The sequence below is a fragment of the Quercus lobata genome, chromosome 8 (genome assembly GCF_001633185.2).
Source record: "Quercus lobata isolate SW786 chromosome 8, ValleyOak3.0 Primary Assembly, whole genome shotgun sequence".
Classification (NCBI taxonomy): Eukaryota; Viridiplantae; Streptophyta; class Magnoliopsida; order Fagales; family Fagaceae; genus Quercus; species Quercus lobata.
In genome coordinates, this window is record NC_044911.1 from 42,531,227 (window position 1) to 42,546,670 (window position 15,444).

At 37.1% G+C, this 15,444-nt stretch overlaps 1 protein-coding gene across 1 annotated transcript; it reads right to left on the bottom strand.

Moving 5' to 3' along the window:
- Nucleotides 1-4,850: 4,850 nt before the first annotated feature.
- On the bottom strand, nucleotides 4,851-5,568 carry LOC115954640 (gibberellin-regulated protein 12-like). Its single transcript, XM_031072552.1, has 3 exons — nucleotides 5,433-5,568; nucleotides 5,160-5,190; nucleotides 4,851-5,070 (listed from the first exon to the last, which is right to left on the bottom strand). Exons 1-3 carry the CDS (start codon nucleotides 5,505-5,507, stop codon nucleotides 4,889-4,891), a joined length of 288 nt encoding a protein of 95 aa, XP_030928412.1. The 5' UTR covers nucleotides 5,508-5,568; the 3' UTR covers nucleotides 4,851-4,888.
- Nucleotides 5,569-15,444: the final 9,876 nt, after the last annotated feature.

A 15,444-nucleotide genomic window follows, 5' to 3' on the forward strand; every position in this document is an offset into this window, starting at 1 on the left:
CTTTCTAGAAGGTTGAAAAGGAGAAAAGTGAAAGCTCGAAAATGTGTTAAAAACACGAGCTGTTTAGACCCTCAAATAAAAGTTACGGCTCGATTGATTTTACACTAACTTAATTTTAAGTGCGGAATAGTGTAAATGCGAGTAGATAAACAAACAAGCTACTCTAACACATATTCATATAAACACAGCAGTAAAATGAAATGTAAAAAAGTAGGGAAGAAGAATGCAAACACAGATAACATGCCGATGTGTTATTGAAGAGGAAACCGAAGAACTCGGCGAAAAACCTCTCTGCCGCCCTCCAAGCGGTAATCGATCTACTGACAATCAGTTGGGATATATGGGTTAGCAAGAGACCCTCCAAGTCTAATCTATCTGTTGTACCTAAGCCCTCCAAGCTCCTACTCTAATAAGGCTTCTCGGAATTGTGTCTTGTCTAACTCTCCGGATCCTACAACAAGCTCCATGTTGCATCCTTGGCTTCTTTCAATACTTCCCAGTAGTACCAAAACCTCACTCGACACTCTAAAAGGGTGTGGGAAGTGTTTGGGCTATCAACCTCTCAATGGTATGGAAATGGAGAGGTAGAAGTTAAGGAAATCCACAAGCTTATGTGTAGAGATATATGTGTATGATAATCTCTAACTCTCAATGTTTGGCTAGGATTTTCTCTTAGAAGCACTCCTCAACATTTGTGAGTAATGTGTGTATATTTAGTGTGGGTACAGAAAGTGTGTATCAGATAGTATAGTCTGGCAGAACAAAATGTTTCGCGGGTGTCTCATGGGAAGGCCTTACCTGTGAGTTACTTGCGAAACACAGCTGTTTCTATCTGTACTGATTCTTCGCATTCCAGTCATGTGCAAGGCACATGCTTCACTTTTCGAGATGCTTAGTCGAGAGCTACCCGCGAGAAATCTTCTGGCTTCAATTGCTTGAGTCTTCATTCTCTTAATCTCTATCGCACAACCCTTACAATCAAATCCCACAATAAATACAGGGTACAAAAGATTGAATATAATTACAATCAAATTTGGCATGGAATAAAAACCAATAGAATACATATTTGTAAATCACAACTTTACAAAAAACAATTCAAAATGATTATCCTTAGCTTGGAGATGTTTTATCTTTTTCAGATGTTTGACACCAGTGCTTGCACAAATTTATCCATATTATATATAGAATGAAATTTTACCATGATGTGCACTGAATTGACATTCTTTTGGGCTATTAGTTGTCTTGGTGGCAGTTTTCTTGTAAGAAAAATTGACATAAGTTTGTGCTTTGGAGCTATAAACCTCGATGTCCTTGGTGGGAAACCTCATTACAGATTCTTGATACAGTTCATAATTTTTTATAATCACTTCTATTTGGGTGTGCAACTTATCCCCACATCTTCAATCCCAGTCAATTGCAGAAAATCAAGTTTTCAGACAGACAATAACTGTCCTGCATAGTAGGATTTCTTATTAGGGGCTTAGTTTCTAGCTCTTCTACCTAACTATTCGCAAACTATAGTACAAATCCAGCCCTTAGCATTATCTTACTTATGTATTTTTCTCCTGGCTTCCTTATTAGGCCACATGCCTGAACATGTAGCTCTACAAAGCAATGCCATAGATTTGGGATGTGTAATCATGTGAGACTAAAGCTGGAAAATGCTTCTTAACAACTTTGGGATAGGCAAGTATGCACAATTGACCATTTTCTAAAGAAAAGTAGTAACTTTTACTGCTTGAGAGGTCAAAGAATTGAAGTAATTAGATGGGTCTCCTTACTTTTTCTTCAATCGACTTGGCTGGAGAACATCCCTGATAAAGCATAGATCAATTTTCAAATCTTCCTTGGAGCCAAACTCACCCATCAAAATAGTTAAAAAGAAAAACAACTTGTGTTTTGCAATATTCGGTTTTTTTTTTTTTTTTTTGGGTTCAAAAATACATTGTGTTACTTGTTCCTGCATGATGTTTTCGGCTCCAAGCAAATTGCTATTTTTAGCTTAGACTAATATATCTCTTACTAGTTTAGAACCACATGTTGCCGTGGTTTTGAATTAAGTTATATTCTAACCAAATTTAAGTATATATGTGTGTGAAACTTCCTCCTAGAGACTTGAATTCCGACTCTTGCTCTCCACACCCTACAAACACTTATACTTGTAGAGTGACCATCACACCAAAAATGTGCAGTTGTTCGAATTAACTTACAAGTACTACAAAACGGTTAATTTTGTTCCCGCACACTATTCCTTGTTCCATGTGAATTGTTGTTTTTGGTTTAGAAATGCAGGTCGTTTCATAAGAACAACATGTTGTTTTATTGGGTCTTACTCTTACATGTCATTTACATTTTATTGCGTCCATTTAGTTGTTGGAAAATTATTGTGTACTCCCGGAGTACCATAAATATGTATTCCTTCATCTCATATAAATGGTGAGTCCCATTAATTAAATTCATGGTGAGACTCACCATTCATGTGAAAGGGGGGACTGCGTATTTATGGTATTCCGAGAGTACTTAATAATTTTCCTTAGTTGTTCCTGTTATTTTTCATGTGTATATATATAGTTGACAGCTAATAATTCATATCTTGATGAAACGAAAATAAATATTGTTATTTGAGAAATATTAGTTATAAGCAAATGTCATTTCTTTATTCACAATAATATATTTTGACTCCTTTTACTCATGAATAGACTTTTATTATTATTTATGTGAACCGGTACAGTAGTACTTCCAAAGTTTCCCTCTCTGAAAATAAGAAATGAATTTAAGGGACCAATTTGCTAAACCTTAAAGATGTTGGACAATAAAGATGTTGGCAAAAAAAAAAAAATTTTATTTTATTTTTTTATTTTATATATATAAGATAGAAATTCTACTTTAGCCTAATTTAAATGTATATGTGTGTGAAGTTCCCTTTTAGAGACTTGAACCTTCGGCCCTTGCCCCCACACTCCACAAGCATTTATACTTGTAGAGTGACCATCGCACTAAGGGTATGCGGTGGTAAAATTTTTTGTCTTTTGAAAGTAATGTTTATTGACATTGTTCGGCTTTTCACGAATCATTCTATTATGATTTAAGCTTTTTTTTTTTTTTTAATTTATTTTATTTTATGGAACATCTCTCTATTATAATGAAAAGCTCAAAAAGAAGGGGAAAAAGGCTTGTGTATCAATACATGTGGCTTATCTCGAGACTAATTCTGTTGAAAATTAAAATTTATTACAAAGTTTTAAGATTAAGGTTTTGTTGTTGTTAACCTATATTTTATTTTACTACAACATCTGATCCTCCTCTAATCATTTGTGTGATCAGTAACGGTTTAATGCATTTTGAGCTTTAAGGTGACAAATTTAATAGTTTTTTTTTTTTTTTTTTTAATATTTGGGGCGAACCCCAACTGAAAGGTTGTAGAAGGACTAATGGCAAGCGAGGCGTACCTCTTACCCCCATTGAACAACCGGCCATTGTATCTCAGAGCAACTAGGGTTAGATGGCGAAAAAAGCCTTTTCTTTTTGTTTGGGATGCCAAGCCTTTTACCTCTGTATTTGTTTTCCAAATCTTTAAAAACCAATTGTCTTATTTCTTGAGATATTATGATATTACTAATTTTTTTTCTTTATGTATTTAGATTTTATTAATGTCATTTTTACCATTGATAATAGCTAATCCACATAAAATTATATATGATAAAAATAAAATAAATTTTAGTTTTGAAGAATAGAATCTAGTTTATTATAGATATTATTTTAACTTCAATTAAAAATAATACAAGTTACAGTGTGGGAGATTGATTTTCAAAAAATAAAGGCTCAAGTTGTTGGAAAAATTGAATGTTAATGATTATTATTAGGTGCAGTAATAACATTTTTTTTAAGTTAAATTATTTAAGATTTAAATTAGGTTGAATATTTGTTAACTCAATATTTCGAGTGCATTTTTGGAGATTGAGAAAAGAAATTCTGCATTCTTTTCTCAATTTTTAAAAAAATTTAATTGTTAATCTACAATTTTTAAAGATTTTTTAATACAATTTTTGGGTATTTTATTTATATAGTGGGGACCCTTAATACCTTTTATTTTTTTTGGGGGGCAGAAGGGGCCTTAGACTTGGGCCTTTAGTCATTGTGTGTAACCCTGAAAAGAACTAGATTTGTTGTCACCTTTTATCAAACCTTTTATCGAACATTATTGATCACGTTACAAAAAAACAAAAATGTTGGGTGGATAGAAAAGTGAGAGAATATATATATTTAAAAATTTTCCATTACGTTTGTTTGATAGAGAAGTGTTAGAAGTATTTTGTTAAATGATTAAATCTACCATATTTTAATATTAGTTTAAACTTTTGGAATAATAAGTAATTTAACAAGAGGATGAAAAATTAAAAAGTAAAATACTATTATGCTCTTTTTGTAATTTGAAACAATGGGATAATATGGGTAATTTTATAATTTTATGTTAGTGGCTTCTCTTTTTTCCATCCCCTTTTTTCCTCCCAACCAAACACAATATCATTATGTTAGTTAAGAAACATGTTGCAAATGCGGTAGGTGGGGCCAAGTGGTAAGGAACTTGAGTAAATAAAAATCCGGTCTTGGGTTCAAGTGTTCCTTTATTAATGAGCGCGTTGGTGTCCATCTCATTTTCGGTTATCCTAAGAGTGTAGGGGTTTGCCCACTCTCCTATGAGCTTTTTTTTTTCTTAGAAAAAAGAAGAAGAAGAAAACAAAAGAAAAGAAAAGAAAGAGAGAGAAAGCAACCCATTTACTTTAACATCATCAAAGGAGTATTTAACATATCTCTAATGGATAAAAACTTATTTGTCATACAAAAACATATTTTCGGCTGCATTCTCGCTTTATCAAGGTTTACCACTTCATGGGCACTTGGGCCCACCTTCCTTAGTTTTCCAGTTGTTGTAGCATGGACATTCTTCCTTGTGTCCATATGTGCCCGAGGGAACGCACAGACATTTGTCACAGCATTGGTTGCAGTAGAATAAACAAGGCTTCGGATGATGTGTTTCTGAACACCGATAGTCACAGGCGCTTGGACACTCTACAATGGAATGAGAATTAGAAATTTAAAACTTATATGGAAATGTATAAGAGGGAAAGAAGTAGATGGTTGAGGTAAAGATCTTGTACCTTCTGTGAGAAGTGAGCCTTCCCCACCAGCCTGTTGATATACAAAGAATGTAGATTTTGGTGAGCAACTTAAAAAGATAATGATATGAAATATACTATACTGAAGAAACAAATGAGTTTTTTTTGGTCAAGAGTAGCTCAACTAGCACTACTTTGTACTTTTAGTAAAGACGTACATGGTTTAAATTCACTCCCTATAATAAGGATAAAATATATGTATACTTGAAATATTAATAGTGTGTTTGTATGAGACAGAGAGAGAGAGAGACTCACGTCTAGAACTCCAATGGAAAAGGAAATGATAACAATGAGAAATAAGCCAAGGTGCAGCCATGATAGCCTCACCATATTTTCTTCAGGATCTAGGTTCTGGAGGTACAAGGCTGATCACTGATGGTGCTATTGAATTGCTAGGATCATGTACCTATATGTATATATACAATAAGTTTCTTAATGCACTATTGGACATGATTGAGGCCCATTCGGCATCAATATGGTAATTCTTTTAAATCTTTTTTCCCTTTTGTGGAAATAAGGAATAAAGCTGGCATTTTTTAATGTCTAACAACTTGTTTTAATGACTTTAATTGAATTGCTTAATACAATTAATTGGTTAAATAAATGCAATTGTGTCTCTAATTAATGCTTAATACAATTAGGGCATTTGGGTGGTGGGTTTATTGGTGTGGAGTGTGATGTAAATTTGGAGGTTTTAAATTCAATCTAACACACTATTTTAGGTTCTAAATATTTAGTCATAAATGTTTAGGTTCTAAATATGTTGTATGTTGGCAAACCGAGAACAAACTTGTCCAGGATTAGATCTTAGGGTTTTTGAAGTGTTTTAGACATTGCTTAAATTGATACGAGTCAAGATTCAAGAACATATAATCTGCATAAAAGAGAAGTCAAAATCTGTCAAGCTTGATTGATCGAAGAGAAGGCTCGATCGATCGAACTGCGCTTCTACAAATTTTTAAATCAAGCCTAACAGCCCGCGAAAGATTTAGGGTTTGAGTCCAACACTATTAGGTATAAAAGGAAAACCCTAATACACATTTTTCAAGTCTTGAGAGTTACTCTTGTGAGATTTGTGAGGTTTTTTACCTTCTAACTCTATTAAGTATATACTGGAGATCAAATCCATATTGCTAATACCGATGGAGTAAAGTTGAAGCCAAGCCTTTAGCTATCAAGTGTACTGAAGATCAAGGCATGAACAGGTGGTTTATGTGTGAACATATCAAGATCAAAGAACTCAGAGGAGTTCAAAGTCCAGTTTGGTAACTATGTTAGATTTACTACAAATTGGTATTCTTGATTGTAAATCTCTATTTGATTTAGTGGATTGTTCTCTTGGGATTGTTCCCCACAAGTTTTTTTTATTTTTATTTTTTATTTTTTTACCTTGAAACGAGTTGTTTCATTGGTTTTCTTGAGTCATTACATCTTGTGTTATTTACTTTTCCATTGTGCATAATACATGTGATGAATGCTTAACCTAGATCTGAATAATTAACCTAATATATTAGCCAAGTAGTTATTTAGGTTAAACGAATTGTGTTTTTCAGGGGTCTAAAACTTAACACACTATATCTATAAGGCTTTTGTGGTTTCTCGTAAAAATAGAAAGTAGAATAATATTAATTTTTTTTTAGATAATTATTTTTCCTTTTAGATGGTTAGAAATATAGGTTTTAGATGCGGTGCAATTAACCCATTTCCTTCACAAATTTTTTTACATTCTTAACTTTTTACTTTTTTTAATAATTTTTTATTTAATTGAAATTGAAAGCTGTTTTTTTTTTCAACTCTCAATCTCAATCATTCATTACAATTAGGTATTGCACCTGATTTCAATCAAGAAATATATACATTATTTTAGTAATAAATACTATCATGTCTTTAAGAATGTTTGAATGATATTAATTTAATTGGCTTTTTGTAATTTTTTTTTGTTAAGATGTAAATGTATAATTATAGTTTTTATTTTATGTTCATTTTGGGATTTCAAACAAGTTTTTTAGTCTCAAAAATAAAAAGAAAAAAAATTTTAAAAATAGAAAACAAAGGAAAAAAAAATAATTACCAAACACACCCTAGGTTGTCCATGAAAATAAGCTGACATTTGATAATTAGACCCTAATCAATGCTTATTTATTTATCGACTAGGATCTAATCAAGGAGAACATGCCCGTTTGCTAGAAATATTTACATGGTTACCACATAAAAGAATCTATTACCTATAATAAAAAGTGTAAGTGTGAGGATTTAAGGATATTATTCTCAGGCAAGTTCATGACATACCAATTTGGTATATGACAAAGGATGATGTAGAATAGACAGCACATGTCTTCCTGGAACAGCAGGGGCGCAGGAAGTCATAACACAAGACTAAAGGGGGAGTGCTAGTAGGAGGCCATTGGGGTAACAGTGTTAGAATTGCATAAAATTTGGCAGGTTGAAAGGAAACAACATTTTGATCCAGATTCATTATCATGATTGTCGCCAAAATTTAGGCGAATTGCTTCATTAAGGCCCCGATAACAGTGTTTTTGCTATTTATAGTAATATTTGTTTTTCCTTAATAACTTTTAGTTTAAAAGTCAAAATAAGGTCTCGTCTGTTTTGGGATGACCCTTAAAGTCAGTAGTTTATGATTCTGCATTTAACTCAATTTTGCCATTTTTGGTAAATTTCAGTATTTTGTCACCTAATCACGTAATTAGTGCGAATTAGGGTTTTTAGACGTTTATCTTAGTATATATGTTTTGTAGCTGTCAGAAGGTAAATTAGACTATTATCAACAAACACAGAGGTTTTGTCAAATTTTCTTCTGGTGGATTCCAGTTTTATCTCTTTGTGGATTCAGGGAACCCCCGTGGATTCGAGGTTTACTACCAGAAACTAACAGTTTAGTTTTTGTTACATCAAGAGAGTATCGTGTGTGCTTTTCTTTAGGCTTCTATGACACTAGTTGGTATCAGAGCCTTGACTTACCCTGGTTTGATAGCTAACTAGCGAGATGGTGACCACCACAACAATGATGGCGATGACGATGTCAACAACCTAGTCCTCACTAAGGTTGAGTTCCTTGATTTTCGTGATGAAAATCAACAATTTCGTGATTCAACCCAGCAGACTCTAGACCAGATTCAAGAAGCACTTGCCACCTTGCTTAACTGAAACCCTAATCGTGGTGACGAAGAGCGACGTGATAACCAAGTGCGTGGCCCTCCCCATCATGGTCCAAACTAGAATAGGCAATAAGACTACAATGAAAAAGACAGTGAAGACGAGGAGTATGCAGAGAGAGTCTTTGGAAATCATCATGGTTCCGTGAGGGATAATGACCGAGATTATTAGGAGCAGAGAGACTATTAGATAAAAGTAGAGTTACCATCCTTTAATGGTAATGTCTCTATTGAAGAGTATCTAGATTGGGTCAGTGAGGTGGAAAAGTTTTTCGATTATATGGGTACAACAGATGACAAACAGGTGTGTTCAGTGGCCTACAAATTGAAGGGAGGAGCATCTGCCTGGTGGGATTGTGTTCAATTAAACTGTACCCGTGAACGAAAGCTTCCAATACGATCATGGAGGAGAATGAAAAGATTAATGGCAAATCGGTTCTTACCACCAGATTATTAGTAGGAGTTGTTCAGACAGTACCAGGATTGCAGGCAGGGTACTTGGACAGTTAATGAGTACATGGAGGAGTTTGACAGGTTGGCAAATTGCAATGATTTGGAGGAAACTGAAGATCAACGGATATCCAGATTTGTACAGGGGTTGCGAGTTTCCATCTGAGATCAGGTATCCTTACAAACCCTATATACTTTGAATGAGACTGTAATCTTATCCAAGAAAATAGAATATCAGCATCTTAGGATAGGTTCGAAGTTTTCCAACCACAGTTTAGAGTCCTTTAGTTCCACTACCAACAAAGGTAAACATCCCATGTTTACACCACGATCACAACCCATGGTTAGGGAGAATAGTAGTGTCAACCAATCCACAGTGGCAGTAGCAGGTTCCGCAGCCCAGCCGATAACGAATGCCAACCCCTATGCTAGGCCAACAGGGAATAAGTGCTATAGGTGCGGAGAACCAAGACATCGATCTAGTACTTGCCCTAAGCGAGTCGTTGTGAATCTGGTGATGGTAGAAGAGGGCGAGGTAGAAGGTGAACAGGAGGGTGAAGAGGTGTATAATAAGGCTGATCCGTATGCCTATGATCCCAATGAGGTCCAAGAGGATGAGGAAGGCGTGCCATTAGGGCGGTCTTTGGTGATTCAGAGGTTGTTGCTCACACCAATGGTGGAATACGGTGATCAGCGGAATAAGATCTTCCGAGCATGATGCACCATCAGTAAGAAGGTCTGTGATTTGATCATAGACAATGGTAGTGTAGAGAACATTGCATCGAAGAGTTTGGTTACCAAGTTGGGACTGAAAACAGAAAAGCATCCCTCTCCGTACAAGATAGGTTGGATCAAGAAAGGTACAGAAACTCTTGTTACTCAACAATGTCGTGTTACTTTTTCTATGGGTAAATGTTATGTAGATGAAGTAGTTTGTGATATTGTTGAAATGGATGCATGTCATTTAATACTGGATAGACCTTGGCAATATGATGTAGATGCTACTCATAGGTGTAAGGATAATGTGTATGTGTTTTTTAAGAATGGCAGAAAAATTGTCATTGATCCTATTAAGGAAGGCATTATACCCAAAGATTCTAAAGTGGAGGGGAAGCCAGCACTCCTTATAGTGAACAATGAAGATGAGTTTGACAGAGGCAATTCAACCATTGATCAAGGAGTTTGAAGAGCTTTTTCTAGAAGAGCTGCCTGCATGTTTACCACCAATGTGCGACATCCAGCATTGCATTGATTTAGCTCTTGGGGCTAGTCTACCAAATCTGCCACATTATAGAATGAATCCTCAAGAGGGTCAGATTCTACAAGGGCAGGTGGATGAGCTTTTGAGTAAGCGGCAGATTGGGGAGAGTATGAGTCCATGTGCATTACTGGCATTGTTAACACAGAAGAAGGATGGGAGCTGGCATATGTGTGTGGATAGTCGACCCATCAACAAGATCACAGTCAGGTATTGATTTCCTATTCCTCGACTAGATGACATGTTTGATGTGCTGAGTGAGTCCAAGTGTTACACCAAGTTGGATCTTAAGAGTGGGTATCACCAGATTTGGATCCGACCTGGAGATGAGTGGAAGACAACTTTTAAGACAAAGGAGGGGTTGTATGAGTGGATGGTAATGCTTTTCGGATTGTCCAATGCTCCCAACACTTTCATGAGACTTATGAATTAGGTATCGAAACCATTTATTGGAAAGTTTGTGGTAGTTTATTTTGACGATATCCTGATTTACAGTAAGATAGAAGCAACCCACTATAATCATGTGCAAGAAGTATTGGCAATGTTGCAAGCCAATGAGTTGCATATCAACTTGAAGAAATGCAACTTCTTGACTGATAAGTTGTTGTTCTTAGGGTATGTGGTCAGTGTGGATGGGATTCATGTTGATGAGGACAAGGTTCGTGCAGTCAGAGAATGGCCAACCCCAAAAATAGTGAGTGATGTGCGAAGCTTCGATGGGCTAGCAACCTTCTATCGGAGGTTTGTTCGAGATTCTAGTAGCATAGTAGCCCCTATTACTGAGTGTCTGAAGAAGGGGAGGTTCTCATGGGGGAAAGGAGGCAGAACAAAGCTTTGCCTTGATCAAGGAAAAGTTGAGCACAGCCTCAGTTTTGGCATTGCCTAACTTCGATAAGGTATTTCAGGTGGAGTGTGATGCATCTGTGGTCGGGATAGGCGTTGTTCTTTCATAAGACAACAGACTAGTAGCATTCTTCAATGAGAAAGTTTGTGAAGCTCGAAGTAAATGGTTGGCCTATGAGATGGAGTTCTTTGCTGTAGTACGGACTCTTAAGCATTGGGAGCACTACCTGATTCAGAGGGAGTTTGTATTATATACGAATCATCAGGCATTGAAACACATCAACAATCAAGTTAGCATTAACAGGATGCATGCTCGGTAGGTAGCTTATATATAGCGCTTCCATTTCACATTGAAGCACAAGTCTGGTGTTACTAATAAGGTGGCTAACACACTAAGTAGGCGAGCATCTTTGTTGACCACCCTACGTACTGAAGTTGTAGGGTTTGATTGCCTCAAAAAGCTGTACGAGAATGATGAAGATTTTGGTGATTTTTGGGGTAAGTGTCAACAAACTCATATTATTGTCAATAGTATGTACATCCAGGATGGTTTCCTCTTTCGGGGTAACCAATTATGCATTTCTAAAAGTTCATTGAGGGAGCAGACTATTAGGGAGCTGCATGGTGGAGGTTTGGGTGGACACATGGGTAGAAATAAGACTATAGCACTGGTAGAAGAGAGGTATTATTGGCCACAACTCAAGAGGGATGTTGGCAATCATGTGAGGAAGTAGCCCATCTGCCAAATTGCTAAGGGTCAATCTCATAATACTGGTTTATACATGCCTTTGCCAGTTCCACAAGCACCATGGGAGGATCTGTCTATGGACTTTATATTGGGTCTTCCTTGAACCCAGCGAGGTATGGATTATGTTTTTGTTGTGGTTGACAGGTATTCAAAGATGTCCCATTTCATAGCATGCAAGAAGACTTCATATGCTACTCGAGTAGCCAATTTGTTCTTTAAAGAAGTTTTGTGTTTGCATGGAGTGCCAAAGTCCATCACCTCTGACTAGGATACCAAGTTCATTAGTCATTTCTGGCGGACTTTGTGGAAGCGTTTTAACATTTCCTTGAATTATAGCAACACTAGTCATCCATAGACTGATGGCCAGATTGAAGTGGTTAATTGCACTTTGGGGAATTTGATCCGGTGTATCTCAAGCGAGAAGCCTAAGCAGTGGGATCTTGCATTGTCCCAAGCAGAGTTTGCGTACAATAGTTCAGTCAGTAGAAGCACTAGTAAGTCTCCATTTGCCATCGTCTACTGCGTGCCCCTAAAACACGCTTTGGACTTGGTACCTTTACCTGAGCTTTCAGGAGTGAGTCAAGCAACAGAGAATATGGCTGACCGTATTCAGGCCATGCAAGAGGAGGTGAAGCAAAAACTTGAAACTACAAATGCCAAGTACAAGGAAGCTGTTGATAAGAAGAGGTGTGAGAAGATCTTCAATGTTGGGGATTTAGTTCTGGTCTATCTTAGAAAGGAGAGATTTCCTGTTGGTACCTACAACAAATTAAAGGACAAGAACTATGGGCCATTTCAGATTACTAAGAAGATCAACAGCAATGCTTATGTGGTTGCTCTTCCTTTAGACATGAGCATTTCTTCTACCTTCAATGTTGCTGACTTGTATGATTATCATCCTCCTGATGAACCAGATAGTGGGAACTTGGGGTTGACTTCTTTTCAAGTGGGGGGGATTGATGTAGAACAGACAGCACATGCCTTCCTAGAGTAGTAGGGGCACGGGAAGTCATAACACAAGACCAAAGGGGGGTGCTAATAGGGGGCCATCGGGGTAACAGTGTCGGAATTGCATGAAATTTGGCAAGTTGAAGGGAAACGGCGTTTTGATCCAAATTCATGAACGTCACCAAAATATAGGCGAATTCCTTCATTAAGGCCCCGATAACAGTGTTTTTGCTATTTATAGTAATATTTGTTTTTCCTTAATAACTTTTAATTTAAAAGTCAGAATAAGGTCCCATCTATTTTGGAATGACCCTTAAGGTCAGTAGTTTATGATTCTGCATTTAACTCAATTTTGCCATTTTTGGTAAATTTTAGTATTTTGTCACCTAATCACATAATTAGTCCAAATTAGGGTTTTTAGACGTTTATCTCAGTATTTATATGTTTTGTAGCTGTCAAAAGGAAAATTAGACTATTATCAATAAACACAGATGTTTTGTCAAATTTTCTTCTGGTGGATTCCAATTTTATCTCCTTGTGGATTCAAGAAAACCCCTCCTGGATTTGAGGTTTACTATCAGAAACTAACAGTTTAGTTTCTATTCCATCAAGAGAGCATCATGTATGCTTTTCTTCAAGCTTCCGCGACATCAAAGGAAGTGGCTAAAAAACTCTGTGATACAATTGGGGAGGTCAGTCGATCTATGGGAGGAGTAGATGAAGAAGGTGGTGGCTTTATTCGAGTCAGGGTTACGTTGGATATTTCACTCCCTTTATGTCGAGGATGTTTGGTAACAATGGAGAACGGAGAGAAGCTTTGGGTAGTGTTCAAGTACGAGAGGTTACCAAATATTTGTTATTGGTGCGGACATTTAGATCATCTCGATAAGGACTGCGAGTCGTGGATTAGTAGCAAAGGTACCCTTAAACCCAAGCAAAACAAATACAATCTCAGCATCAGAGCATCCTCGTATAGGTCCTTCAACAAACCTGTATTGTCCCTGGGTTCTATGAACGGGCGGGAAAATAGGTTCATAAAGAGACATCTCCTGCGAGTGACCTGCTTAGTTCAATGAATGGTGTAGCTAGACCACTGGTAAGCTTTAGCCCTATTATGGAAATGGACACAAACGAGGGAGACATTAATGTGGGTGCTAATTTACCTCCATCGTTTTTGTCATCTGTTGAGAATTTACCAGCTAGCAATTTTTCAAATATTCCTGAGTCAACTATCTCAGCAAAGACTGAAAAGGAATCTAAAAATTCGGTGGGAACTAAATCCGAATGTTAGATTGTGGGGAGTGATACTTTCCATACTATATTACAGGAAATAGATCGTGATCTTAGGAAATTTGATCCACCTTTTGGCGATATCTCAGGTGTAGCTTCTGTTAGTTCTAAGGTTGATTTACATCCTAATAGCATGCTAAGCTCGGATGATGTGGCAGGTATTGTAGGGAAGGGTAAGGCAAGTAGTGGCTTCAATGATCCCATCCATTTAGCCCATTTAAATTCCTTAGGTGGGCTTGAGCTAGTGGGCTTGCCCCACTTAGCTGTTGTTGTAAATGAACAATCAGTGTGTAGGCCTTCTTTGTAGGTTAATCAGACTGGTGCTGGGCCTGAAGAAAATCAAAGTTCAACAAAAGTTGGTAAGTGGTCAAGACTTATTCACCCAGCCCAAGATAGTGGGGCAAGAGTCAAGAGAGAAAATCCACATCACTTACACCTAACGCTTGATCCTTCATACGCTCAATTTAAAAAAAAGAGAGAAATATCTCCCTATGGCGTTCCCCAAATTTCTTCATCGGCGGTGGTTGCATCTCAACCTCGCCATTCATCATGAATTGCTTTAGTTGGAACTGCCAGGGGCTTGGGAACCATCGGCGTGTTTGAGAGCTTTCTGATATGGTGAAAGCAAAAGGTCCCAAAGTGGTTTTTCTCATGGAAACAAAGAAGAAGAAATCGTACCTTGAGCGACTCCGCTGTCGCCTGAAGTTTGATAATTTGTTCATCGTGCTAAGGAGAAACTTAGGTGGTGGATTAGCTCTGCTTTGGATGAATGATCTGGATTTGCATGTTTGAACTTTCTTGCCTCGGCATATTGACGCGATGATGAACCCATGAATCGATGACACCTGGTGCTTCACGGGGTTTTACGGAGTTCCAGAAGTGGCCAACCGGGAAGATTCTTGGTCAGTTCTTCGTCACCTTAGTTCTCAATTTAATTTATCATGGGTCTATATAAGGGATTTTAATGAGATTACAAAGCTAGGGGAGAAATCGGGTGGGGCAATTAGGCCAGAGAATCAAATGCAAAATTTTAGAGATTGATTGGATGTTTGTGGGTTGAAGGACCTGGGGTTCTCGAGTCTGCCTTTTACATGGTGCAATAGAAGGTTTAATAGTCAAGTGGTCTGGGTCAGGTTGGATAGAGCCTTAGTGACATCGGACTGGTTGTTAAAATTCCCAATGGTTTGTCTCCATCATTTATCAGGTTAGTCCTCTGATCATAAACCAATTTGGTTGTGTTCTGATGATATTCGGACACGTTTCTATCGACCTCAAAAACCTTTTTGGCTTGAGGCCATGTGGCTTAAGGATGAGAGATGTGAAGGAGTTGTACATTCGGCTTAGGATGAGGATGCTTTGGGTGATTAAACGGGGAAAGTTATTCAAAAAGTTGAAAATTTCCAAGCTCAACTACATTTGTGGAATAAAAATGTTTTTGGGAATATTCATCAAACTTTAGCCCAAAAAAGGAAAGAGTTAGTCGAGGCAGAGGCTACATCTATGGTTGGAAGAGGGCATGACCGTCTACAGGTTCTCACTGACGACATTAAGAAA